General features: G+C 48.9%; 1 protein-coding gene and 1 long non-coding RNA gene across 8 annotated transcripts in view; one reads left to right on the top strand and one right to left on the bottom strand.

Moving 5' to 3' along the window:
* The window catches only part of LOC140104377 (uncharacterized), a 49825-nt gene extending 27488 nt beyond the window's left edge, over nucleotides 1-22337 (top strand). The window contains exon 3 of the long non-coding RNA XR_011850304.1: nucleotides 21818-22337. This is a non-coding gene — a long non-coding RNA (uncharacterized lncRNA). The remainder of the gene's footprint in view (nucleotides 1-21817) is intronic.
* ITPR1 (inositol 1,4,5-trisphosphate receptor type 1) overlaps nucleotides 1-26304 on the bottom strand; it is a 67878-nt gene that overhangs the window by 2051 nt on the left and 39523 nt on the right. For 2 of the 7 annotated variants that reach the window (XM_072127902.1, XM_072127903.1), the window contains 28 exons: nucleotides 24969-25169; nucleotides 24634-24885; nucleotides 24131-24256; nucleotides 23684-23812; nucleotides 23115-23235; nucleotides 22785-22969; nucleotides 22333-22481; nucleotides 21731-21842; nucleotides 21237-21269; nucleotides 15285-15338; nucleotides 15025-15148; nucleotides 14759-14946; nucleotides 11710-11893; nucleotides 11374-11627; nucleotides 10873-11073; nucleotides 10408-10518; nucleotides 9303-9398; nucleotides 8433-8555; nucleotides 7107-7214; nucleotides 6836-7028; nucleotides 5766-5888; nucleotides 5512-5687; nucleotides 5147-5311; nucleotides 4879-5074; nucleotides 4707-4784; nucleotides 4493-4632; nucleotides 4241-4406; nucleotides 3186-3346 (listed from right to left, as the gene is read on the bottom strand). In XM_072127902.1, the coding sequence (XP_071984003.1) occupies nucleotides 3186-3346; nucleotides 4241-4406; nucleotides 4493-4632; nucleotides 4707-4784; nucleotides 4879-5074; nucleotides 5147-5311; nucleotides 5512-5687; nucleotides 5766-5888; nucleotides 6836-7028; nucleotides 7107-7214; nucleotides 8433-8555; nucleotides 9303-9398; nucleotides 10408-10518; nucleotides 10873-11073; nucleotides 11374-11627; nucleotides 11710-11893; nucleotides 14759-14946; nucleotides 15025-15148; nucleotides 15285-15338; nucleotides 21237-21269; nucleotides 21731-21842; nucleotides 22333-22481; nucleotides 22785-22969; nucleotides 23115-23235; nucleotides 23684-23812; nucleotides 24131-24256; nucleotides 24634-24885; nucleotides 24969-25169 (4149 nt within the window). Of the gene's footprint in view, nucleotides 1-3185; nucleotides 3347-4240; nucleotides 4407-4492; nucleotides 4633-4706; nucleotides 4785-4878; nucleotides 5075-5146; nucleotides 5312-5511; nucleotides 5688-5765; nucleotides 5889-6835; nucleotides 7029-7106; nucleotides 7215-8432; nucleotides 8556-9302; nucleotides 9399-10407; nucleotides 10519-10872; nucleotides 11074-11373; nucleotides 11628-11709; nucleotides 11894-14758; nucleotides 14947-15024; nucleotides 15149-15284; nucleotides 15339-21236; nucleotides 21270-21730; nucleotides 21843-22332; nucleotides 22482-22784; nucleotides 22970-23114; nucleotides 23236-23369; nucleotides 23397-23683; nucleotides 23813-24130; nucleotides 24257-24633; nucleotides 24886-24968; nucleotides 25170-26304 lie in introns of those variants that run through there. The other 5 variants (XM_072127900.1, XM_072127901.1, XM_072127898.1 and 2 more) reach the window with 4 other exon arrangements.

Raw genomic sequence — 26304 nt, 5'->3', positions numbered from 1 at the left:
AGGACATGCTCCACCGTCTCCATGTAGGACGGACACTCGGACCCTCGTCCACACAACCCTCTAGAGGGATCCACAAAAAGGAAATTATGATTAACAAGAAATTCTAATGTTTTCTAAAAACGTCCTTCCCCATAGAGAACCTAAAAATATGTGAACCCTCAGTCACTGCCGCTTCCGGATCTCCAAAACAGGCGACGATGGTAGAGACCATTTATAGAAGCGTGTAGTCAGCGGACGTGGAGACACACACAGCTCTGCTACATCATGGTGACTGCACAGGGAAGATGATGCAATGATACCGCCCCCAGCCACGCAGCAATAATACCGCCACCCAGCCACGCAGCGATAATACCGCCACCCAGCCACGCAGCGATAATACCGCCACCCAGCCATAATACCGCCCCCAGCCACGCAGCAATAATACCGCCACCCAGCCGTGATACCGTGTTTCCATGTTTCACAGTCCTGCTGCTACTAACAAACAAAGGTCTGATTACACATCTCTCCAGGGACAATACATGACACTGGCTGCAGAGAGCACAGAGCACAGCAGTGTGAGGTCTCATTACACATCTCTCCGGGGACAATACATAACACTGGCTGCAGAGAGCACAGAGCACAGCAGTGTGAGGTCCGATTACACATCTCTCCGGGGACAATACATAACACTGGCTGCAGAGAGCACAGAGCACAGCAGTGTGAGGTCTGGTTACACATCTCTCCAGGGACAATAGATAACACTGGCTGCAGAGAGCACAGAGCACAGCAGTGTGAGGTCTGATTACACATCTCTCCAGGGACAATACATAACACTGGCTGCAGAGAGCACAGAGCACAGCAGTGTGAGGTCTGATTACACATCTCTCCAGGGACAATACATAACACTGGCTGCAGAGAGCACAGAGCACAGCAGTGTGAGGTCTCATTACACATCTCTCCGGGGACAATACATAACACTGGCTGCAGAGAGCACAGAGCACAGCAGTGTGAGGTCTGGTTACACATCTCTCCAGGGACAATAGATAACACTGGCTGCAGAGAGCACAGAGCACAGCAGTGTGAGGTCTGATTACACATCTCTCCAGGGACAATACATAACACTGGCTGCAGAGAGCACAGAGCACAGCAGTGTGAGGTCTGATTACACATCTCTCCAGGGACAATACATGACACTGGCTGCAGAGAGCACAGAGCACAGCAGTGTGAGGACAAGCCTTCACCTCCTCAGTGCACTTTGATTTATGGATTTATATTCCAGGATTGCAGCTTCTCACAGTCCTGCTGCTACTAACAGCATACACAAAGGTCTAATTACACATCTCGTCAGGGATAATTCTGGCTGCAGAAAACATGGTTTTACCTGCTGACAGTTTCCTTTAATAATACCTGATAGTAAAGCACTACAACTGACTGCATGAATGCACATAGAGGGCATGCTGGGAGTTATAGTCCTGCAATCTTTAAACCCTCAAGTTGGAGGCTCAACTGTTCTACAATTTCTGCAGATTTCAATATATTCTAATACCAGATTCATAGAAAGATAAAATGTACTGATCCAGTATTGTACAGAACCCCATGTCCCCTGGGTGCACCCCCACTGCTGGGCTCTCGGCGCTGCACCCCTTCCCACCACTTCCTCCCGGCAGATGCGTCTCAACCACAAAACCTCTCACTTCTAAGTAAAGGGGTTGGAAAAGTCCCGTGGACATAAACTAAACGCCCAGACACGGGGGCGGCCTGTGGTGGAAACATGAGGGGGAGCGCTGTACAAACCGCAATGACCGTGGAAGAGTCACAGGATAGGAGTGATGTGCATGACCCCGCCTGAAGGGGAGACAATGCTGAGAATACCACAGCGGGGTCCCCCCAATCACACCGGATATAGGAGGAGGGCGCAGGGGTCACTACAGACTGCAGCCACTACCTGGAGGGTCATAAATATCCATGCATTTAATCCATGTTACTCCAGTATTGTGCAGGGACTCAGTTACTGGGGGTTTGTAATGTGCTGGAACAAGTCCATGATGAGAAGGCAAAAAGTTTAGGCCTGGCTGACCCCCAGCACCACCACCCCCATCATCTCAGCCCTGCAGGAAGTGGATTCCACAACCCCAGAGCTGATGAGAAATCCACAACCTAATCCGGTCAGCTGATCCGCCCACCAGATGACTAAATTCTTGTGAACAAGGAAGATGTTGGCTCCCGCAGCGCCGGAAGATTCCAACTCCCCCCATCCCAAGTGCGGGGGGACAACCCCATTAACTGCCTGCATGCTGGAGAGTAGGGAGCGAACGTCCTGGCATGTCCCTAGTAAAAAGGATCCCAGGCCCCGGACAGAGGATAAAACCTGGTGTGAATATAGTCCTGATGGTCAATGCCGACAGATCCCACCACATGGGGGGGTATGCCCGGGGTCTGCAGGTTATAGCCGATGGTGCGCTGGTTAGAGAACGTTTTGCACGACCCGGATTGCTAATTTTCAGAAGAAGGTTTGGTAAACCTCAACCACAAGCCGAGTCACAGACAGGGTCCTTCCTCCGCAGTCGTGCGGCTTTGGTTCTGCCCCGAAAAATCTGTGCTGCCCCCTGTACATCCCCAATCTGCTGTAGGTAACCCCAGATCCAGAGGTACAGAGAGGAGTATGCTGCAGCAAGTGGTGGCCACTTACCCCTTCACTCCACAGCGACCACTACAGGTGCAGTACCTGCTGCATCGTAGGAAACACTGAAAGGCCTTACAGAGAAGAGAACAGATTCCGGGAAGGGAACCTGTCAGCAGTTGTGACCATGCTGGGTGCAGTCAGTGTTATGTATTGTCCCTAATGAGGTGTGTAATAACACTAGTTTGTCATGTCCTCACACTGCTGTGCTCTGTGCAGCCAGTGTTATGCATTGTCCATGGGTAGATAATACAATCAGACCTATGTGCATGATGTTAGTAGCAGCAGAACTGTGATATATGGATTTGTATTAAAAAATTGCAGATTCTCTGGGTGCAGTGGGGGTGGGTCCTCACACTGCTGTGCTCTGCACACCTCACCCTGGCTCATACACAGCCCAAGCATGGGAGAACCTAGGCCGGAATGAAAGGCAATAGGGATCCTGGCCCAGAGTAACTTTACACCCCCCCCCCCCCCCCCCCCCAGTGATTGGGGAATATTCCAGACCCCGTCGCCTCCCTCTCACCTTTATCATTTCGGCCACGTAACTTTCCGGTCCAGTGTATTCCGTGGAGTCTTTCACTTTCACCAGTACAATAAAGAACAAGTAATGCCACATGTTATGTTCCTCCTTAATGTGCTCCTCAAACGTCACAGTTTTATTGTCAAATTTGTCCCGTTCCAACCCTGAAAAAAAGGAGAGAAAATAACGAGAGAATCTCAGGGCAGGAAATATCCATGAAGAAAAGGAGAGAAAAACGGATATGGTGATACATGAGTGATCCTATACAACCTGTGCTATGGAGGTATATGATGGGATTGTACATTAGGTGCTCAGGGGGCGTGTCCTCACACTGCTGTGCTCTTAGTCCTGTGCTCTGAACTGACTACATCCTGTCCCCTCTGCTCTATATAAATAAAGGAATTATAATTATAAGAGGTTTAATATTTCCGCAGTCACTCAGACAGATTACGCAGCGCTGCACAGATCTTGTCACATCAGTCCCTGTCCCCAATGGGGCTCACAATCTAATCATCCTACCAGTATGCTTTGGAGTGTGGGAGGAAACTGGAGGACCTGAAGGAAAGGCAGGCAAAACACGGAGAGAACATGCAAACTCTTTGCCGGTGTTGACCCCGAGACATGAACCCAGGACCCCAGCGCTGCAAGGCTGTAGTGCTAACCACCAAGCCACCGTGCTGCAAGGCTGTAGTGCTAACCACCAAGCCACCGTGCTGCAAGGCTGTAGTGCTAACCACCAAGCCACCGTGCTGCAAGGCTGTAGTGCTAACCACCAAGCCACCGTGCTGCAAGGCTGTAGTGCTAACCACCAAGCCACCGTGCTGCAAGGCTGTAGTGCTAACCACTGAGCCGCTGTGGCGCCCTAACCTCTTACAGATCTTACTCATATGCAAATAGTAGGGATTGTTGTATACAGAGCCGTGAGCACAGCAGTGTGAGTGTTGTATGGGCTGCATTAATCTCTGGAAATCGCCCCTGCAGGGTTTCCTTCTGATATAGGACGGGAATCCTAACCAGACTTATCCAGCAGGGAGTGGAAGCCATGACATCCGACCCACCACAAATGAAACACGTCGTCTTCAACACTTCCTCCTTCTTCTGCTTCTCACTTCTCAGGTCAGCAAAAGTGTCAATGATGACTCCGAAAATCAAGTTCAACACAATGATGATCACCATGAAGAAGAACAGTAGGTCGTAAATGACGCGCGCCGCAAACAGGGGCTCCTGGGGCGAGAAGAGAGAAGAGGTCCACCACAAAGTCATCTCAATGGGTGAAGCGCAGATTACGAGTCATTGTAAGGGGCAGATACCTCTTTGGAAGGTTTCCGGAGAACATCTCCAACTCCGCCACCACTTCTGAGGCCATGACTTAGGACGGTCACTATGCACATCAGCAGGGTCTCACACGTATGCTCCTTCTCCTCCTCTTCCACATCCTCAGACACCTCTTCTGTAGAAGGACCTCCACTTACTCACATGGGACAGTTTTCTCAGGTCTTTCTAGACAAACAAGTCTATCCTTACCTTGGGTGCAGTTACCTCCCGACTCCAATCGGCAAACTTCTGGATATAAAAGCTCCTGAGCCATTGAGCTTCCAGTCTCTGGAACAGTAGAGCGGTAGATGGTCAACGTATGCAAGATACGACTACATTAGATTTCTCCCCCCCCGCCCCGTGTATCAGGTCTGAGCCCCACCTGGGAAGGTCGTCTCGTTCGGCAATCTGTCAACTTCCAGTATAAAGTCATCTTTGAAGAAAAGGTATCCCACAATGGAAAACAGATAGACCAGAATCAGCGCCAGCACCGCGGTCAGGATGATCGACCGCCCGTTCCTAGTCACACTCTTAATAACATTGAGTAGCGTCTCCTCCCGGTAGACTAGATCAAAGAGCTGAGAAGACAATGATGTGAGGACCACCATCAGAACATCTCATTCCCGGAGCATTAGGCATTGAAGACTCACCAGCAAACTGTAGAAGAATTCATGTACAAAGACCCCCATGGCACAGATGAGAAGATACAACAGATGGTAAAGGAACTCCACGTCCAGGACCATTGCTCCATAACCTCGGGTGAAGGTGCCTCGATTTCCCACAAAGCTCGTAAGGAAGATGATTTTATTGCACACCTACAAGATACAAGAGAACAGAGGCATAAAGTGTCTGCTGAAGGCTGGGAGCATCCACCAGCGGGGCCTGCCGAGAAAAGGACTACCCCTAGCAAGTCCACATTGTGGCATCAAGGTCTACATGGCAGGTCCTACTTGTGTAGTCCATCTACAGCTCAGATTTTGGCTTCTTAGTAAGAATCTGAGAGAACACAACTTACATTAAATGCTCCTAGAAGGAACAATGTGGGTTGGAGCCCAATAGAGAAGATAAGTCGGAGAATGGTGGAAGCGATCAAGGCTCGGATTCCATGAGGCTTTGGAAGGACAATGACTATGGCTAAAGAAACAAGCATGGCCGTCCAGAGAAGACCTGAGAGACGGGAATCCAGGGTTCCTATAGAAAAAGCGTCAGTGACTGGAGGGTTAAACCCATCATCAGCAACAGCACCAGGATATTAGAAGTCTCACGCACCTCCTCGTACACCAACAAAGGGGTAGAAAAACGCTACAAGAAGATTCATGAGCACGGCTAGGTTGAAGGAGATGCTGCTCCAGAAGGTCATGTTTCTAGAGCACCAGTACAGGACATGCTGCGCTGCAAGACAACAGGTAACAGGAGTGAAGGTTACACTCAGACGAGGAGATACATCTCCATCTATGGTCAGATTCATCCAAGGCAAATTTATAGGATTTTACAGTTTCTACCAGAACCTGGAGATTCATTCTTCCAATATGGAGTCCTAAGATGCAGCAGAAAGTGAAAGAAAGTATCAGCTGATTCCACAACTGAGCGATTCTTACACTTCCTGCTGCATCTCATGACCCTATACCCGAGGATTTGCCATAGATGGAACCTTCCGTCCAAAAGGAAGAAGTCAGTTGACTTGGATCCATCTATGGAAACCGCAAGTCAGACCCACACTTTCACTTTCTAGTGGATCTCATGACCCATCTCTTCCCATAGATACTCAATGTTCAGCAGGATTTTAAGACGTCCTTGTGTTACTATACAAGGACCTTAAGACATCAAGTCATTTGGTGCAGAGTTATGAGGAAATCAATGAACCTTTAGAAGACAATTGGCCGATTCCACCAATCTTCTTCCAGTTCTTGCAGAACCTTTTAGCTCCACATCTAATGACTTCCCAAGGAAGGTAGATTGTGTCTTAGGTTCCTCATAGGGTCACTCTTTAGGTAGGAAGTCCTTAGGAAGACAAGGCTCCTTCCATCCGCTAATGAACCACAACTCCTAATTGCTTGAAAAATCATGGAATAGGAACCAGAGGAAGACGCATCCTGCTAATAGGCCTCAAAGGTTCATTGATGGAGAGTCATTTGGTGCAGTGTTAGAAGCTGGACAGATCGGTCAATGGTCTTTTACTAGATCTCAACTTCTCACCCAAGGGACCTCTACTGGGCGCAAAGGCAACACCCACTCGATTCCCATGAATGAACCTTGGACAAGTCTACAGACCAACCCCTAATCCTGATTTTAGGACTCCTTAAGAGTTACCAAGAGAAGAACCTCCATCGACCCCTCACCTCTCAGCTTCTTCTGCCAATTCATTTCATTGAACAGATCCTCTGATCGCTGGAAGAAGTCATGGATTTTGCTTCCTTGCTCGTCCCTCTCCGTTGTGTAATAGACTCGCAGCTTAGACTCCTTGGTGAGAAACTCGCATATGCTCGGCACCGGGAAGACGATCTGCTCCATAGTGCGGTCAAGCCGTACAATCTGGGGAGACAACAAGGTCACAGGGGTCCTTGAACGCTATACGAGAGCCCCCCAGGCCCTGCACATCTGCGGCCTCACCTCTATCTGTGCCGTATGTTTGGCGTAGAATTCCAGCGCTTCGTCTCCGTCCCCGGTTTGGACTCCCGGTTTCAGCATGTGCTGTAGCTCTTTATTGTGCCGGGCAAGCTATATCCACGAAAAACAAGAGGACCATCATTGTATCCCAAAAGTCCTACAAAACTTGTTTGAGACGCTGAGTGCTATGGGGGCAGTGACTGGGCCGCCTACTCTGCAGCTCACGGCCCTCATATTGTTGTGTGAATGGGGCCCAACATTGAAATGTGAGGCTGCTGTAAACACGGATGAGACATGTGTGAACCAACACGTTGTGCGCGAGGCCTTACACGGCTTCTCTGCTCACGTGTCCGTCTTTATAGTAAAGCTATAGATCTCCAGGGGGGACCTTCATATGACCCCACAAAATAAAACATTTTAGGTTTTTTGGGGCTTCAGACAAATTCTTTGAGGCTGATGGAAGGCGTCCCCCATCTGTCTCGGGCAGGGAAAGGCTTCTGTAGGAGAAGCAGCTCAGTTTGTCTCCATTTACCAGAAGAAGATAAGAGGCCCTAACTTGGCGCCGCTTCTCCTTTCCTCCGCTATTTTAAGATAGAAAAAAACTGAAGAGAGAAGCAGAAGCGGCTCCCAAACCGCACCATGTGGCACCAGCTCATTATAGTAAGGTGGTGCGGGGGAGGGCGTCACAGGCGGACCACCCCTCTCCTCCACCTACAAGTGACACAGGATCACAGTCACACATTGCACCAGGACTTAAAGGAAATCTACCATGAAAACCCATCCTGATAAACCAGGGGCATTACTCATGAGAAGAGATAACAGTCCTGGTGCCTGGATCTATATTTGTTACCCATGGCTTCCCACCTTCCAAAATCTACTTTTAAAATTATGCCAGTGAGCCAGAAGGCTCAGCTGCAGCTTCACAGGCTGTTACACTGTCACCCCACCCCCTCTGCCTGATGTAATCAACACAGTGCGAGGGAGGAAATGTTCCTGCACTGTGTAACAGCCTGTAACGCTACATCACAGAGGGGCTCTGGTAACACCCCCATAGCCCTTCAGGTTCATTAGCATGATTCTAAAAGTTAATTTCAGAAGGAAGGAGGCCATGGATAAGCAGATTGCCTGGATCTATGAGTTTGTGCAGTCACCGCAGAGACCACAACCCGGAAGGTCGGGGGGTGGCGATTCCTCTTAATCCCGGGCACAGCATTTGTGGAGCGGTGCAGACTCCATGTGCAGGGCGCACCCTCAGCCTGACGATACTAGGACACCGTGTCCATGGAGACACAAGAGGCGACACCTCGTGCTCTTATGTAAGGTGCTCACCTGATGTGCCAGGATGTAAATGTTGTGGCCCACATTGCGGGGAGAAGCTGCGTGATCCTCCGAGCCCTCGCCATCCTCGTACTCCACCTCCCCCTGCAGATAAGCCTTCTTTATCACCTCCACCTGCGCACAAAACATCAGCAGACTGTAACACAGGCTTAGATACAGCAGCATCAAACTGTACAGGTCTAGATACAGCAGGGGGAGCAAAAAGTAACATGCAAAATGGGATGAGATACAGCAACTCTGCAGACTGTATCACAAGGGAGGGGATTAGATACAGCAACATCAGGCCTAGGTCTAGTGAGGAGAGGCCTAGATTGAGCAAAAATTATAATGGGATACAGGATTAGATACAGAAGCTCAGCCGTCTGTATCGCAGGGGATAGGATTAGGTACACATCCGAGTAAACTGTCATCAAGATTGCTATATCCAAAACCAACACAGACAGTATCACAATGGGTAGGATTAGATACATCAGTTCAGTCATGATGGGGTTAGATACACAGCATAGAAGACCGTATCACGCGGCACTGATCGGGTTAGATACAATTGACAACTACAAGAGGAGAGCAGTGGATACAGCAACCGACCAGACAGTATCACAAGGTAAGGATGTAGCTACAACAGCCAATACTGTATCGCATGATGAGATTAGATACAGCAGGTGCGATACATTTGGATACTACTACCCCATCTATTGCAGTGTGCTTATCCAATCACAGATCAGAAGGTGCGCACCAGAGCCAGCGGCGCCCCCTGCCGGTCATTACCACCTGCTTATTGTGTGTGCACAGTTTGGATACTTTTAGATGACATTTTTAGCGTTGGGGACATTGTATCCATCTTGTTCGGGTGGGAGGACTCACCAGCTCCTTCGGCCTCATGTTATACAAGATGCGCTCGGCGTTCTCGCTGTCGTGGCGGCTCTCCATGATGGCGAGCAGCAGCTTCGAGGCGTTGTTCTGGAATACAATACGACCATTTCATACAAAGGTCAGGGCCACCTCCTTTATGATATATATACACAATGGCTCCCACGGCCCCCCCATACACTACAGGGGACCACCCAGAGCCATCTCCACGCCTGGGACCCCCAATATGGCCGCTCCTTCCATCTAGGACTTACGGCTACAGATCCATTGGAGTTTGGTGCTTTGTTATATCTGTGTAGTAAAGGGATTACAATGTATGGAGGAATTTATGAGGGGTAAATTCTATGAATGAGGACATTACACTCCCCTGTTCTGTAACCTACAGGTCCCCCCCAGGGCGCAGGGCGGGGGCTGCCACCTTGAAATATTACTATCGAAATATCTAACGCGTGATCTTAGGTTTCTTGCAGCTAAATTTAGGTGATTTCCATTAAAATGAGGAAACGCATATTCACATGAATACAACGTATGCAAATGACTAGGGAGGAGGGGGTTGGGCAGAGAAGGATTGTCCCTTTAAGGGCGGCCGTCAGGTAACATTACATTGTTACATAATGGCCACGTTGTGCCAAGCTCCGGCTGTGTAAACGCTCCGTCCCAGTTCCTGTTTAGTAACAAATCCTTGGCAGCGGCTAATTGTACAGTGTATTCCCGCGGATACTCCTCAATGTACCAGGAGCCGCACGTTACCGCCCTGGAGGCAAAGTCACCGCCATCTCATTCCTGTGTTTATGGGGCAGCAAATTATCAAATATTCAGAATATTCCAAATCTAAAAGTGGTGTCTACTAACAACCTTGTAAGAAACTTCTGCTCCTTATAGTATGAAAGGAGATTTACAGAGACTTGACCTAAAAGATGCCCCCTGTAACAATCATCCTACTACAGGATCCCCACACAGAATTTGGGGGGAGGGGGGGGGGGGTCTCATGCCAAACGCTTTATAAGGGCCCATGTCTCTGCTCCATCTTTATTCCCATCCTGCATTATTGGAGGGAGGGGTCTCCATTATATTTTATTGGTTTGATTCCGATCCCCACCTTGAGCTCCAACACCAGGTCCATCCTCTTCCTCCCCAGGGGGTTGATGTCGTTCAGGATGAGCGCGGTGATGATATCGATGCCATTAGACTCGTGGGTCGCTATGCAGTTCTGCAGGGGAAGAGGTGAGGGGTCGTTACATAGGGTTACAGACCAGTATCACTAGACCAGTCCATACTGGGAATGTCCTGCACCACATCTATTATACAGTAGGGGTGCAGTGCCAGCGATCCATGTTGTTTCGGAGCACACACAGTGCAGGCTGGCAGCCCGAGGCGTGTCCCGCCACCCTGAGTAACACGTTATATAATCGCTATGGTACACAGAGTTCCAGGAAACGCACGTGCATCATGTCCCAGTCTCGACCTAATTATGCAATAGCCCAAACCGGATTGGTGCCACGCTCAGAGCCAATCACCTCCCGGAGTCACTGGCACATTTAGAGGTGACACAACGTGCCATCACCTGGTTCTCATGGCACGGCCCCTGGCAGTACTCCGTCAGGCTCTCCAGCGTCTGGTTAATGAGGGCCACGTTCTTCTCATTGATGTACAGACCCAGGAGGCCCAGGCCGCCCGTTGTGCTCCCACAGATGCAGTCAAGGAACTGGAGGGTCTCGCAGACCAGATTGTAGTTGGTTTTATTGTTTTGGCAGCGCAGGAAATTCTGCAAGTAAAGTTACAAATTGTCACAAAATAAAAACAAAATACAACATTTCCATGGGGCCAAACTTTACCAAATTAACACAATTTTTAACCTTACGCAATTTGTGGTTGCTTCAAAAATTAGCACAAGAGACATCTCCCACCTCTCATATACCAAGACCCTCACATCCACGATCCAGTGCACACAGCATCTGCATGGCTGGAGAAGACCTCTACTAGACATCCTGGGCTCCAGAAGAGGCTCATGGTTGCTTGTAATTCGTCCCTAAAATTTAAGCCCCGAAAGATCTCAGCCTCTCACCTGCAGGTCCCGGTTGTGGTTCTCGCAGAGCAGCTGCAGGAAGCGCAGGATCGGCTGCATGATGGTGATCACCGCACTCATCTCCAGGTCATCCTTCCCCTTCTCTGATGACCCCAGTCCTCCATCACCAGAAGTGAAGTGATCGTCAGGGTCGGCCTCCCTCCGGAAAGTGCCAAAAGCCTTCTTGGTGGCCACAGAAGCCTCTAGAAGCTGCTCCTTGGCCTCCTCCGTGATCTGCGCACTGGCCTCTCGAACTAGGGAATAAAAGAACTGGTAAAAATAAGTAACTTTCTCCTGACTGAAGACCGGCAAGTCTAGAGCCCCCACATCTCCCACCTGACTTGCGGTGCGGGGTCTCCCTCTCCGACTGCTCCTCATCCCTCTTCTTGCTCCCCAGGTCGCTGGTATTTACAGTGACTGTGGCTTTAATCTCTTGTTGAGCGACTTTCATCCGGTCAAAGAAAACTTTAAAGAATTTCTCCGATTTCTTGTCCTCGGTCAGACGGCAGAAGAATGAATGCTGCGGAGGAGAAATGAAAAGGGTTAACTCCAGGGAAACCAAGACCAATGGAAGCGAAAGGGACAAAAGTTACTGCCACCTTCTGCAGTCACGGGAGGGAGGCCACAGAACTACACACGAGGGGTCTCTGCAGGGGATGACCCCAAGAGCTTACAATCTAAAGTCACACAAAAAGTAACCAACTACTACATCGCCGTTAGAAAGTTACTCCATTGCCTTGTAAAGGAATGCTGGGATTTCTAGTTCTCCGGGTTTCCCCGCACTGACCTAGATTACTAGTCATTCATTACACAATGTTTCTGTTATGTGTTATGGGATTTTTTTTCTGCCGTGGAATGCTGCGCTCACGCCTTTCCATGGAGTCACGACTCCTCGCTATACCGGTTTATCTGACTATTAAAGTCACTTTGATCAGATACAACTTTCAGCGCCGTTATGACCCACCAGGGGGGAAAGTGCTGGGACCACCACAAGAATGCAGTGATGGCAGCACAGAGTCTCCTCCGGACCTCTACAGATGCAGGGTCCAGACCTAGAGGGACCTCCACCAGCACCTCCCATGTCACATAGCAGGAAGGGGGCGCTGGTGGGGGTCTCCTTAACCTCTGGAATGCACCTGCATTATCCTAACAATGATACATTATAAAGATGCTGGATATTGTGTTATATTTGAAATTTTGTCATCTCTGTGCAATATCTCCATTCACTGACAGAAAGCAGTTTGTATATAAACGGACCCAATGTTTTTCATAGCTGAGGGTTTGCTGCAATTGAATGACACCTATACAATCCCTCGGGGCTGAAGTCACTACTAGTCCATCTACTCTACACTCCAGGAACATCGATTGGTAGGTTACAAAATTCTGCAACTTTCCTCCATGACGGTCCGTGTGTCTGTTACAATGTATCAGTCCAGGTTATATATAATTAAGATTCCATTTTCGCAAGGCAATGATACAAAAATGTTATCACTCCTACTGTTACATTGGGGCTCATTTACGAAGGGTCCGAATCGCGCATTTTCCTCACGTTTCCCAAATATTTCCAATTTGCGCCGAATTGCCCTGGGATTTTGGCGCACGCGATCGGATTGTGGCGCGGCCGTCAAGATACCCCACGGATTCTGAAAAACCACGGAATTTAAAAAAAAAAAAAAAAAATTTGTGTTGCAAGAATAGCACTCACATACACCGGGGTGAAGAAGGTGAACTCCGACGGACTTCGGCGCAGCAGCAACACCTAGTGGACATCGGGCACACGACCATAGTGAATCCCGGCAGAACCTGAATCAATCAATGGATCGGGCAAGTAAATGAGCCCCATTGTAACAAACCCTCAGGATAGTCTGGACTACAATACTTGATCGCTTGTTACAATGTATCAGTGCAGATGAAGTGTAACAAGCCGTCTGGCCAGCGCTGTATCCAGAATAGAGAACAGACTGTGGGTTGTTACATCGATCCACTGTATGAAGCCACCGGGACAGTCTGCACTGGATACAATGTGTGTCCTACTGATGGCTTGTTACAATGTACTCAAGATTTGGGCATGATAGATTGTATCATCACCCCGGGTAACTCCTGAGGTCAATTCAACCTACACTGATACATTGTAACAAGCCATCAGCACAGTGTCAGCCCCCAAGACTCTGACAGCAAGCAGAATCTGTCAGATGCAGAGAAACTGAAAAGCAGTGAATAGAAACCTTCATGTTTGCATCCAAACTCTTTCGGGAAGTTGCAGAACTTTGTGTTATACAACAGTGAAACCCCCTTCACACATGACTGAGGGGCGTGCGGAGAGGGGGCCGGGGTGGGAAAGAAGACAAAAATAGTGAAGTGAGGGTGAAGGGAATATACCAGACACCTCTATAACAGGAGCCGAAAATCCAAAGCTGCCAGGATCTCCGGGGGGGGATAACTGTAGCCATGGCAACTGCCTGTGTTCCCGAGTGCAGCGCAGTGACGCACGCCGCACAGCCTGACACCGGGGGGAATCAGGGCAGCAGCTCATTACAGCCAGCGATATAAATAGACCTTATGTAACCTGCTGCTGCCGGCCCAGCGTGCACACACCTCCCCGGACCACCCCACAGCCCCTCACAGGCCCCCTCAGCTGCCAGGAGCACAGTGCCCCAGCTCGTCACAGGTTACACCTGGTACTGCAGAGCACAAGTGGCAATACCCCACACAGCCTGTAGAGCGGCGCAGGCCCAAAAACAAGAGCCATGCATTTCTTTAACAACCCCTAAAGCAGAAGATAAATGCACCCACACTACACATTGGGGCAGATTTACTTACCCAGTCCTGTTGCGATCCAGCGGCGCGTTCTCCGACGAGGATTCGGGTCTTCCGGCGATTCACTAAGGTCGAGCGCCCGATGTCCACTAGGTGTCGCTGCTGCGCCGAGGTCCGCTGGAGTTTACCATCCTATTCCTGTTGCATGTAAGTGTGTGTCAATCGACACTTTAAAAAAAAAAAAAAAAAAAAAAAAATAGCACGATTTTCCAACGGCCACGCCCCCCAGTTTTCGTTGCGTGAAACCTGGCGCCAGTACGATTGCATGCGCCAAAAACCCGGGGCAATTCGGTGCAAAAATGGTAAAATTCGTAAAACACAGCGGAAAAACGCGATTCGGACCCTTAGTAAATGTGCCCCATTGTGTGTCCTGTTTACAACACGTTTTTCATCCATGCAACCTCAATCTGATGATATACACATCTTACTCCATTCACATCCAGAGCTGCATTCTCAGTCTGACCCTAGAATTCATCAGATATAAACACTGCACCCACAGAAGGGGAGCATTAGGGATATGTAGCTTTGGAGGTGATTGGAGCACAACAGGCTGGGGATCTTGTCTCACCTGGATGGTGGTGTTGCCTCCCTCGAGCAGTGCGATGGCGAGGAGGATGCTCTCATGGAAGACGCGGTCACTGGTTGCATTCATGATGAGGTCAATCACCAAATCGGACGCCCCTTCTTTATCCAGGTGACACTGAACATCGGACAGGCTCATCTCTCCGCGGCTAAGACTCACCGAACCTGCAGAGGCTACCGGGGGACCGGACATGAGAAGACCCAGGCAAAGACACTGCAAAAAGCCTCACCGCCTCCCTAATGACCACCTACCTCCACCTCCAGACTTGCCTCCACCTCCTGGGGTGCTCCCGTATCCGGTGAGACTCTCCCGTCTTCCACCATGTCGGATATTCCCGTAGTAACGATTCACCAGAATCACCCGGAGAGCTTCACCCTGATGGAAGAAGCAGCGGTCACCGGACCCGAAAGATGTGCAGGCACCAAAGACACCACCACAGATCTGGGGAACGGCAGTCACCTGGCCACAAGGAGGGTCCACAGACAGGAAGACCACCAATGGCCATACTTACCCGCCTGATATCCTGCAGCTGCCGCAGAGGCTGGGCCTGGCCGGGGTCCAGAGACTGTGCAGAGATCAGATGTACAGAGGTAAGAGATGGGGAGACCCTACAGAAGATGCCCATGACACGGATTGGGGGGGGGGGTCCCCAAGACCCCTACAAGAGACGCCCATGACACCACAGATGAGAAGGGAGAGTCCCATGACATGGATGGAGGGGTGGAGATGCCCCAGACACGGATGGAGTGGGGAGGACCCTACAGGAGACCCCTGTGAAACAGATGGAATGCGTCCCCCCCCCCGCCAATAGGACACGCCCATTACAGGATGGAGATGGAGGTGACCTGGGAAATTCACCTGGAATCCAGTGCACTCAGCCTACACCCTCCGCCATGGCTGCAGCTTCACCCTCCGCACTGCCCTAGAAACCATAGGGACAAGATGTCCGCACTTTTTATACATCCATTGTCCCCAATAATCCTGGAGACTGGTAATTAAGGAAGCACAAGCCGTGGGAAGGTCTGGATACGAGAGATACATTGTAACAACCGCGGAATATCAGGCAGAATTGTAAGGGGGGGGGGAGCAGTGACCCCATATCACCGCACACAGTCTCAAGTAATATCCACATTTTCCCAATAAGAGCGGAAGTGAAAACACATCTCATCATGAACTCTATAACTGAGCCCTCCGCGGAATCATCCGTCACCACATCCGGATCCCTGCACAGGAGGCTCCATGTCAGGTTTCAACAGGCCAAAAAAACTTTGGAAAGCCCCTCAGTATATGGGAGGAGGAAGGAGAGCGGGGACCTGGAGAGCGGAATGTGAGCGCTGATGCAAGGAGGTCATGACGTTCACCAGGGAAGAGGACGCGCATCCTCTGCGGGGACAAAGCAAAAATAAGAATCCGCTTTTTTTAGTATCACAAACAATCGGGGCAATGATCAGCGCCTGTCCCAGGGTGGCCCTTCACCTTTAGGAACATAAGGGGGGGGAATGACATCTTTTTTACCAAAGATTTAAATAAAGGGTTAAATAAAATTGATGATGGGAGGAGAGAGCTGAACAGCAGGGAAGGGGTTAACCTCCCACCCGCTGCAGATCAGTGATTCAGCAGGAAAGTCCCTTCCACAGAAGAGGGTGGGAAAGGAACATCTGGACCTCCGAGGGATCATTTGTGGGTAGAAGCAGCATCAGCGCCAAGCAAGGCTTCACCCGCCGGAACCAGGCTACTAGACTCTGCACGTCCGCAGGGGCAACTCCGTATAGACAAGGACCCAGCTTTCCCAGAACCCTGAATCTACACCACAGGGGGCTGCTCTGTGTTCATGGAAGGTCTGGACTCATTACGGATGCACCCCCTGGTGGTTGGCAGCGCCCGCCTGCCCCTCGATTACCCGCTAACAGACGTGTTTATTGGCAATTAGCATTGAAGGTCACCGCAGACGATTCCAGGAAAAGCTGAGTTATGTAATCGGTACGTGTGCAGCAAAACAGCGGAGGGAGAGGCCAAAATCTACTGCAGTCACCTCCAAAGCTGCACGTGGTCTAAAAACAAATGTATTGTGGGAAGTTCAGATCCCAAATGGAGATCATACAAAGGGCGCAGGAATCTGAATGCAGCTTTAGATGTGACTGGAGTACAAGCCTTGACATCTGAACGTCACATCTCAAGCTGCACAGATTCAGCATAAAATTATGGAGAATCTTCATGTAGCATCTCAATGTGGACGCAGCTTTGGATGTGACTGGAGTACAACACCTCCTAATAACTGACCAGACAATAGGCTCCTCTGCAGGAAACAATAGCTAATAATTACCGCAATCTAAGGATCACAAAACTAGGACAGGGACAGAATGTACAACAGCTGGGACAAAAGGAGCGGCCCGAATGTAAGGAACCAATAGAAGCGCAGAGGTACGAGGGATACCGTGCTTCCCCGGGCATTAGTCATCTATGGCAAAAATATTAGCCAATGGCACGGGCCGCCCTGATAGGATGATATGGCCGCGGTCCAGCGACATTCCTCTCCCGGTGACTTTGTACCTTATTTTATACAGTCGGACATGAAGCAATGTTTACTAGGAGCCAGTGACATCAATGAGGCATAAAGTAACGAAGGAACAAACACCCGGCACGTGCGAGGAGACCGACCTTTCACCGACTCCACTATAGAAACCCAGAAACACGAAACTTGTCTGCAATAAAAAAGGGAGCGCCGGCCCTTTAAGACGGACGCGCAATGTACAGAGGAAACCCCGGGAGGTCCGAGGCTCCGCAGCTAGAGAATCATTATTGGCTTTTCCTGAGCATTAGGAGACGTTACACATTAGGATCCTGGGTAATGCGTTACCATTTACAACCCACGGTCACCGCCGCGCCAAATACCGCCCCCGCCGGGGGGAACGCGAACTCCGGCTAAACCTCATTAACCAGAGGGAAAACACAAAACGCACATTAATCCTGGGAAACCGGATGCAGGCGACGGGGAGATTATCGCCGCAAAACACAAACTTTACTGGAACCTCCATAAAGTTTAATCTCCCGTGAATGTCCCCCCCCCCCCCCCCCCAATAGCCCAAAGCCCCGGCCTATATTTATACACACCTGTCCTGACACTCCAATCCCCCCCCCCACCCATGGACGGCTAAAAACAGACAGTGCGAGATCTACACCCAACCCAATCACGTACTGCAGGAAGAATGACAGATCCGAATATCCTACAGGTCACACTGTACACCCCCCTCCAGAACCAAAGGCCCAGAGACACCCAACATCCCTCCCAAATACTGACTGAGGAGTGCAGAGGATTCACAAATGTAAAGGGCAATCCCAGCCACTACTGATCATCACCGAATGCTGCTATATACCCACTATAATACTGCCCCCTATGTACAGGAATATAACTACTATAATACTGCCCCCTATGTACAGGAATATAACTACTATAATACTGCCCCCTATGTACAAGAATATAACTACTATAATACTGCCCCCTATGTACAAGAATATAACTACTATAATACTGCCCCCTATGTACAAGAATATAACTACTATAATACTGCCCCCTATGTACAAGAATATAACTACTATAATACTGCCCCCTATGTACAAGAATATAACTACTATAATACTGCCCCCTATGTACAGGAATATAACTACTATAATACTGCCCCCTATGTACAGGAATATAACTACTATAATACTGCCCCCTATGTACAAGAATATAACTACTATAATACTGCCCCCTATGTACAGGAATATAACTACTATAATACTGCCCCCTATGTACAGGAATATAACTACTATAATACTGCCCCCTATGTACAGGAATATAACTACTATAATACTGCCCCCTATGTACAGGAATATAACTACTATAATACTGCCCCCTATGTACAAGAATATAACTACTATAATACTGCCCCCTATGTACAGGAATATAACTACTATAATACTGCCCCCTATGTACAGGAATATAACTACTATAATACTGCCCCCTATGTACAGGAATATAACTACTATAATACTGCCCCCTATGTACAGGAATATAACTACTATAATACTGCCCCCTATGTACAAGAATATAACTACTATAATACTGCCCCCTATGTACAAGAATATAACTACTATAATACTGCCCCCTATGTACAGGAATATAACTACTATAATACTGCCCCCTATGTACAGGAATATAACTACTATAATACTGCCCCCTATGTACAAGAATATAACTACTATAATACTGCCCCCTATGTACAGGAATATAACTACTATAATACTGCCCCCTATGTACAGGAATATAACTACTATAATACTGCCCCCTATGTACAGGAATATAACTACTATAATACTGCCCCCTATGTACAAGAATATAACTACTATAATACTGCCCCCTATGTACAGGAATATAACTACTATAATACTGCCCCCTATGTACAAGAATATAACTACTATAATACTGCCCCCTATGTACAGGAATATAACTACTATGATACTGCCCCCTATGTACAAGAATATAACTACTATAATACTGCCCCCTATGTACAGGAATATAACTACTATAATACTGCCCCCTATGTACAAGAATATAACTACTATAATACTGCCCCCTATGTACAAGAATATAACTACTATAATACTGCCCCCTATGTACAAGAATATAACTACTATAATACTGCCCCCTATATACAGGAATATAACTACTATAATACTGCCCCTATGTACAAGAATATAACTACTATAATACTGCCCCCTATGTACAGGAATATAACTACTATAATACTGCCCCCTATATACAGGAATATAACTACTATAATACTGCCCCTATGTACAAGAATATAACTACTATAATACTGCCCCCTATGTACAGGAATATAACTACTATAATACTGTCCTCTATGTACAGGAATATAACTACTATAATACTGCCCCCTATGTACAAGAATATAACTACTATAATACTGCCCCCTATGTACAAGAATATAACTACTATAATACTGCCCCCTATGTACAAGAATATAACTACTATAATACTGCCCCCTATGTACAAGAATATAACTACTATAATACTGCCCCCCTATGTACAAGAATATAACTACTATAATACTGCCCCCCTATGTACAAGAATATAACTACTATAATACTGCCCCCTATGTACAGGAATATAACTACTATAATACTGCCCCCTATGTACAAGAATATAACTACTATAATACTGCCCCCTATGTACAGGAATATAACTACTATAATACTGCCCCCTATGTACAGGAATATAACTACTATAATACTGCCCCCTATGTACAGGAATATAACTACTATAATACTGCCCCCTATGTACAGGAATATAACTACTATAATACTGCCCCCTATGTACAGGAATATAACTACTATAATACTGCCCCCTATGTGTAAGTAGAAGTCTCAGATAGGCCTGGGATTGCTCTGTGAATTTCTGGAGTGCACAGATGATGAGCGATAGATGGGGGGGTCATTCACAGCTGAAGGAATGGTCGATGCCAGGGACCAGGTTGCATTATCTGAAATTAAACTGCTTGAGCTCGGTGAATGTTTCGTCAGGTATCAGGATGGTCACAGGATGGAATTGTATTATGTTACAGGCGGCCTGGAGGTGCTGACTGGTTACTATGGAATCTGACAATTAGTCGTCTATTGTAGTAACCCTGATCCTCCACTAGGGGCGCCCTCCTGACTGTACAGGTGACCACCACTGATCTCCTGGATTCTATGGTGACTGAAGAGGGACAAGATGCAGAGAAATCTTAAAGTTTCTCCTTTATTAACTCCACCCGGTGCAATCTCCTCGTATCCAAGACAAACATCTGAGTCACCGAAAGACGAGGAGCCAGACATCACCGACCGGGGTCAGGGACACCCAGTCACAGACTACAATGGATGAATCACAGAGCGCTGACCCCCACCCCCTGCTTCAGTGTCTGAGGAGACATAATGGGGGCTGCTAAATGACCCCTTAAAGGGGAAGAGGGGGCGTGTGCTGTGACCAACGCCCCATGGGGGCGGCCAGACACTGACAGCAAAGGGTTAAGTGATTGGATTATATCCAGATGGACACATATAGGGGCTCATCCCAGGCAATGATAGATCATGTCCACACATGTCATGTGACACAGGGGTCCGCAGCGTACAGCGCAACACATGCTGCAGCCCACCAGGGGTCTCGCTACATTGTATCCATCCAGAGAGACGTGATACAATGTGACAGCGGATGGGAGCGGCTGTACAGGTGGGCGGGGCCATCCACGGTCGGGGGGGTCCGCGCAGCAGTTTAATTTGAGCCCATTCCTTTAAATAAATTGGGGAGGGGGCACAGGATGTCCTGACAACACGTCACATAGTACAGACAACACGGGACTGACAACAACCACATCCCCCGCAGGAGGGGCAATGGGGGGCATAAAGGAGGGAGACGAGCAAGAACCTCAGAACTTTCCAGCGCATCAATGGTTATCAGCTGTAAGAGAGCAAAGAGCAGGGGATTAGGCCGCCGCACGACCACAGGTCCAGGCTCTAGGCTGCCGCACTACAAGTCCCAGCATGCCCTGCAACACCCTGTCCAGATCTACACCGCCGCTCCCGGCTACAGGTTGTATGAGGTATTGCAGCTCCGCCCCAAGGACAGGGAGCATCAGGCTTTACAGATCCTGGACATCTCCTGTAACACCAGCAGAGCATGCTGGGACTTGTAGTTCAACAGCTTTTCCAATAACATAAGAGACAAACAGATGAGACAATTTCAGCAGGAAGAAGATGTACAACCAATGGAAACGCGTCACCGATTCATCAGGAGAGAAGAGATTGAAGGAAACTTCCTATAAGTCGCGGCCCCCGTTACACTAAGACCGGCCGCCCGTCACACAGAGCAGCGCCGCCACCTAGTGGACAGCTCTGGGACTGCACTGCAGATACTCCCACCTTGTCTCCATAGCCGCGATCTTTTGCCATCATCTCCCTCAACGTCTGCAGGACTTTAATACAAAGCTTCTCCTCGTTTTCTTCCAGGAGCTGTTTGGTGTGACGGATTAACCTGGGAGGAAAAATAAAGTCTGATGTCTTAATAAACTTCTGAAACCTAAAACCTAAATCACAACTTCTCACCCAAAGTGGATGGAACCTATCAGCAGGGACCGCTACAGACTGCAGCCAGTGTCCTGTCATCCCTGGAGAGATGGGCAATCGGACCGTTGGATTGTTCTTCCAGGATTGTGGCTTCTCCAAGTGCACTGGGGGAGGGGTGTCTTCACACTGCTGTGCTCTGTGCTCTCTGCATTGAGCTCCTCCACAGCTCCTCCCCTCCAAGTGTCTTCTGTGGTATTAAAGCCTACACCAGGGTCTATGTAACAGTTCAATGCAGAGTGCACAGAGCAAAGCAGTGTGAGGACACTCCCCCAGTGCACTTTGAGAAGCTACAATCCATTTTTCATAGTCCTGCTGCTACTAACATATAAACCAGGAGCAATACATGACACTGGCTGCGGTTCCACAGATGAGGTTTTGGTCCTGAGGAATCCACTCACTTGCAGATGAACTGTCCGCTCTCGCACTTCTTCCGGGCGTCCGTATTCTCTGGGAAGAGAAGCTCCGGCCGGTGCAAAACATCCACAAGGACAGAGAGCTCAGCCTGAACCAGGGGCCGCAGCCGATCCTCCAGGGAGGAGACGATATCCTGGGAGGGGGAAGACATTGCAGGTTACACACAAAGTCACAGGTGACCCCAAAGTTCAGCACAAAGTCACGACTCAGCACTTATTCCAAATTTAACATAAAATCATTTATTAAACGCACTAATGGAAGTAGTCACAGTCCCGCCCCCAAAGAATTAAAGGAAGTTTTACTGAGCTCCAATTAGATCTTAGTTTCTTTAAACTTTTCATCTCCCTCCTTTCTAAATACAGGAAATGTTTCTTTAAGAAGGTTTTAAAGGGATCACAGATAACATGTCACAGGGGGCAGGAATGTCACCCCTCACCTGCAGCCGCTCGATGATATTGCGGTAGTCCCTGGACGCGGTCAGCACAGAGTCCCGCCGAGCCGCGTTCCGCACAGACATCCGCCAGTTCATGGCCGTCTTCTGCACAATGTTATGGCTCTTCAGGAACAGGTTGTTCACCTGACTGTCCAGGTCCACGGGGATGGCGATGGCGCGGCTCTTGGCTGCGGAGAGGAAGGAGTTAACCGTTGTGTTACAAACTTACAAAAACATAAATAAAACAAAAAGTAACAGTTTTGTAATCACAACATTCCGTAAAGAGGCTCATCCCTTCTCTACAGAACCCGAGACCCCCGCGGCCCCTCTTACCGACATCGGAGAGCACCCGGATGCAGCTCTCCACCGAGGCTTTCTGGGAGGGCATGAGCCAGCTGCAGTGATAGACCCTGAAGACGGCCTGGAGGAGCTGCACGAACACCGGCTGCCGAGTCTGCGGGGACAGGGACCACACAATAACCATTGCCCATCAATGGAGGCTACAAGACCCCTGCACCAGTGCTCTGTAATGGCACCACCATCAGCGAGCCCCTCCACAACGCACCATGTGACCCGCCACCCATTTACCTCCTTCATTTTGTCCAGCATTGAACCCTGCGGCAAAAACACCTCAATTACACAACAGCGAAAAACATCTCCAGATCCCCTCCAATAGCAGCTAACAACCAATCAGATGACACGTTACAGATTATAATCTATACCACATTGTACTCCATGCTCCTCACAGCTGAGGGTTTGTTACAAGTTGCATAGACAACCCTACGTGAGCTGAACACCTCTGTAACAATGTATCAGCGCAGGGAATGTATCTGTGTCCAGCGAGGATCCAATTGTAACAATCCCTCAGTGTTCTCCCAGGATACATTGCGGCCCCCCCGTACCTGCAGCGTCGTGCTCTGGTCAGAGAAGGGGGAGCTGAAGAAGGTGTTGACTATGCTCATCACTGTCTCCGTCACGTAGCGCTCCAGCACCAGGTCCGCGTGCTTCCGGTCACTGGTGCTATTACAGACCTGCAGGGGGAAGCCACATGTGACCGGATATATTATATATTTCATATATAGACAAACACTGTAGAGACGTTACACACACAGCACATACATCACACATCATACAGACGTTACACACACAGCACATACATCACACATATACAGGATATAAGATGCACACAGCACATACATCACACATATACAGACAGTACACACAGCACATACATCACACATATACAGACAGTACACACAGCACATACATCACACATATACAGACAGTACACACATCACATACATTACACTATACTATACACATCATATAGGATCTACACCAGCGCTCACCCTGCAGATGTCCACCAGGAAGTTCTCAAACAGCTTCCACATGTGATTACTGGTGTAAATCTCCTTCATTTCCACTTCTGTATCCACGTAGCAGTGATTGAGGAAGTTTATGTAGGCGATCTTCACCTGACAAGGAATAAATCATTTTTTAGATTTAAAAAAGGTGATGACTGAAGTCTCCGATCCTCCTAAATGATGGAACAGCAGGTTGAGAAATGTCTCCAGACCCTCCACTCACTGCCGCTGGGGGAAATCATTGAGCTGTGGATACAGGAAAATCTATTAAACTGGGGCCCCCGCCCCTTTAAGAGGAAATCTCCCATCAAAATCCATCCTGAGGGACATTACTCAGATCCAGGCACTGGGACTGTGGTTTCTTATATACGTTATCCATGGCCTCCTTCCTAAAATGAACATGCTCTGCTCAGGATGTAACATCCGCAGATGGATTTATTAGCTGAAGGCAGAGGAGTGGGATTAGGTGGAGCGCCCCTTTAAGGTACCTCGGGGATGCAGTCCTCATGGGTGACCACTCTGACAATGTCGTCCAGGGGCAGCAGGGAGTTGCACTTGATCTCGGTGTAGACGTTCTTGCCCTCGGTGCACACGGCCAGGAGCTCCACCAGGTGGATGTGATACATCAGGGGGCTGTTCTCATCCATCCGCTCCCGCTCCGAGCGCATCATCTGCACCAGAGTCTGGAACGAGGCACGGTCATTGTAGAAGACCAGGACGTCCTCGCCGGAGTTCACCAGCTGCAGGGGAAGAGACGATGGAGTCTGAGTGTCAGCGGATGAAGCCCAGGGGCGAGCCTAGCCTCAAGTCTGCCGAGCCTCACCTCCGCCATCACGATGTCCTGGCACTTCTTGATGAATCGTCCCTCCGCCTTCACGATCGTCTGCAGGAACTTGATGTACTGAACGCTGCGCCCGTGCGTCTCGATGCAGTGGGCGAAGTGCTGGACCACGCGCTCATTGATCTCACTGCACAGCTGGAAGTTATTCATGAAGATGTGCTGCATGGTGATCGCCTCCAAGATCTGCAACACCGGGGGGAGACGTGAGAAGAGAGACCCCCTTCATACAGAGATAGAGAGATCAGGCAGGACCCAAGACCCTTCTAATGAGGAGGAGAACACATCCCTAACCACTAGATGAGGAGACCCCCATCATACAGAGAGAGAGAGATCGGGCAGGAACCCTCCAATAAAAAAGTAGGACACATCCCTGACCAGCAGAAGAGGAGACCCCCATCATACAGAGATATAGAGAGATCAGGCAGGACCCAAGACCCCACTAATGACAAGGACACATCCCTGACCAGCAGAAGAGGAGACCCCCATCATACAGAGATATAGAGAGATCAGGCAGGACCCAAGACCCCACTAATGACAAGGACACATCCCTGACCAGCAGATGAGGAGTACCCCCCCCCCCCATCATACAGAGCTATAAAGTAACCAGCAAGGACCCAAGACCCCTCTAATGACATGGAGGGCACATCCCTGACCAGCAGAAGAGGTCTCCTCCAAGTCACTATATACATCAAATCATCAACTTTCTAATGGACAAATTCCCAATTTTTTTTAAGACTTCTACTTGCTACCAGTGAATGAACACCCCCCAGTTCCCACTTACAGGCAATAACCCTGTGTATAGCGGAGAAGTGGTAGTATCCAGTTTAGACAATGCTCTGTGAGGTCGAACCTAGTCAGAGGGCATTCTAGGCAGTGGCTTGTTTATGTAGCTCGCAGAGCATTGTCTAGACTGAATACAACTGTATGTACAGCTACAGATCCTGCCCGAGTTAATAATAAGATACAAAAGACAATGCTCAATGCACAATGTATCAATCTGTAGTCCAAGCTGTGTAGCTCACAGAGTATTGTCTGGACTGGATACTATTGTCTCCTGAGAGCAGCACTAGCTCTGTACAGGTTTGTTACAATGTAGCAGTCTAGGCTGGATACTATGGTCTCCTGAGAGCAGCACTAGCTTTGTTCATGGTTTGCACTCCTAGTGGGAAGCAGAAACTTAGACAAATTTTCCAGTGAATCCAGGAGGTTTAGATCAAATCTAGAGAGCAGACAGCCCCCCCCCCCGCCACCTGACCCAGACATGTCCACAGTATAGAGGGTGCAAGTCCCTGCCATCCTCCCATGACGACCTACTATC

The sequence above is a fragment of the Engystomops pustulosus genome, chromosome 10 (genome assembly GCF_040894005.1).
Source record: "Engystomops pustulosus chromosome 10, aEngPut4.maternal, whole genome shotgun sequence".
In the NCBI taxonomy this organism is placed as follows: domain Eukaryota; kingdom Metazoa; phylum Chordata; class Amphibia; order Anura; family Leptodactylidae; genus Engystomops; species Engystomops pustulosus.
This window is presented reverse-complemented; position numbering and strand designations above follow the sequence as displayed.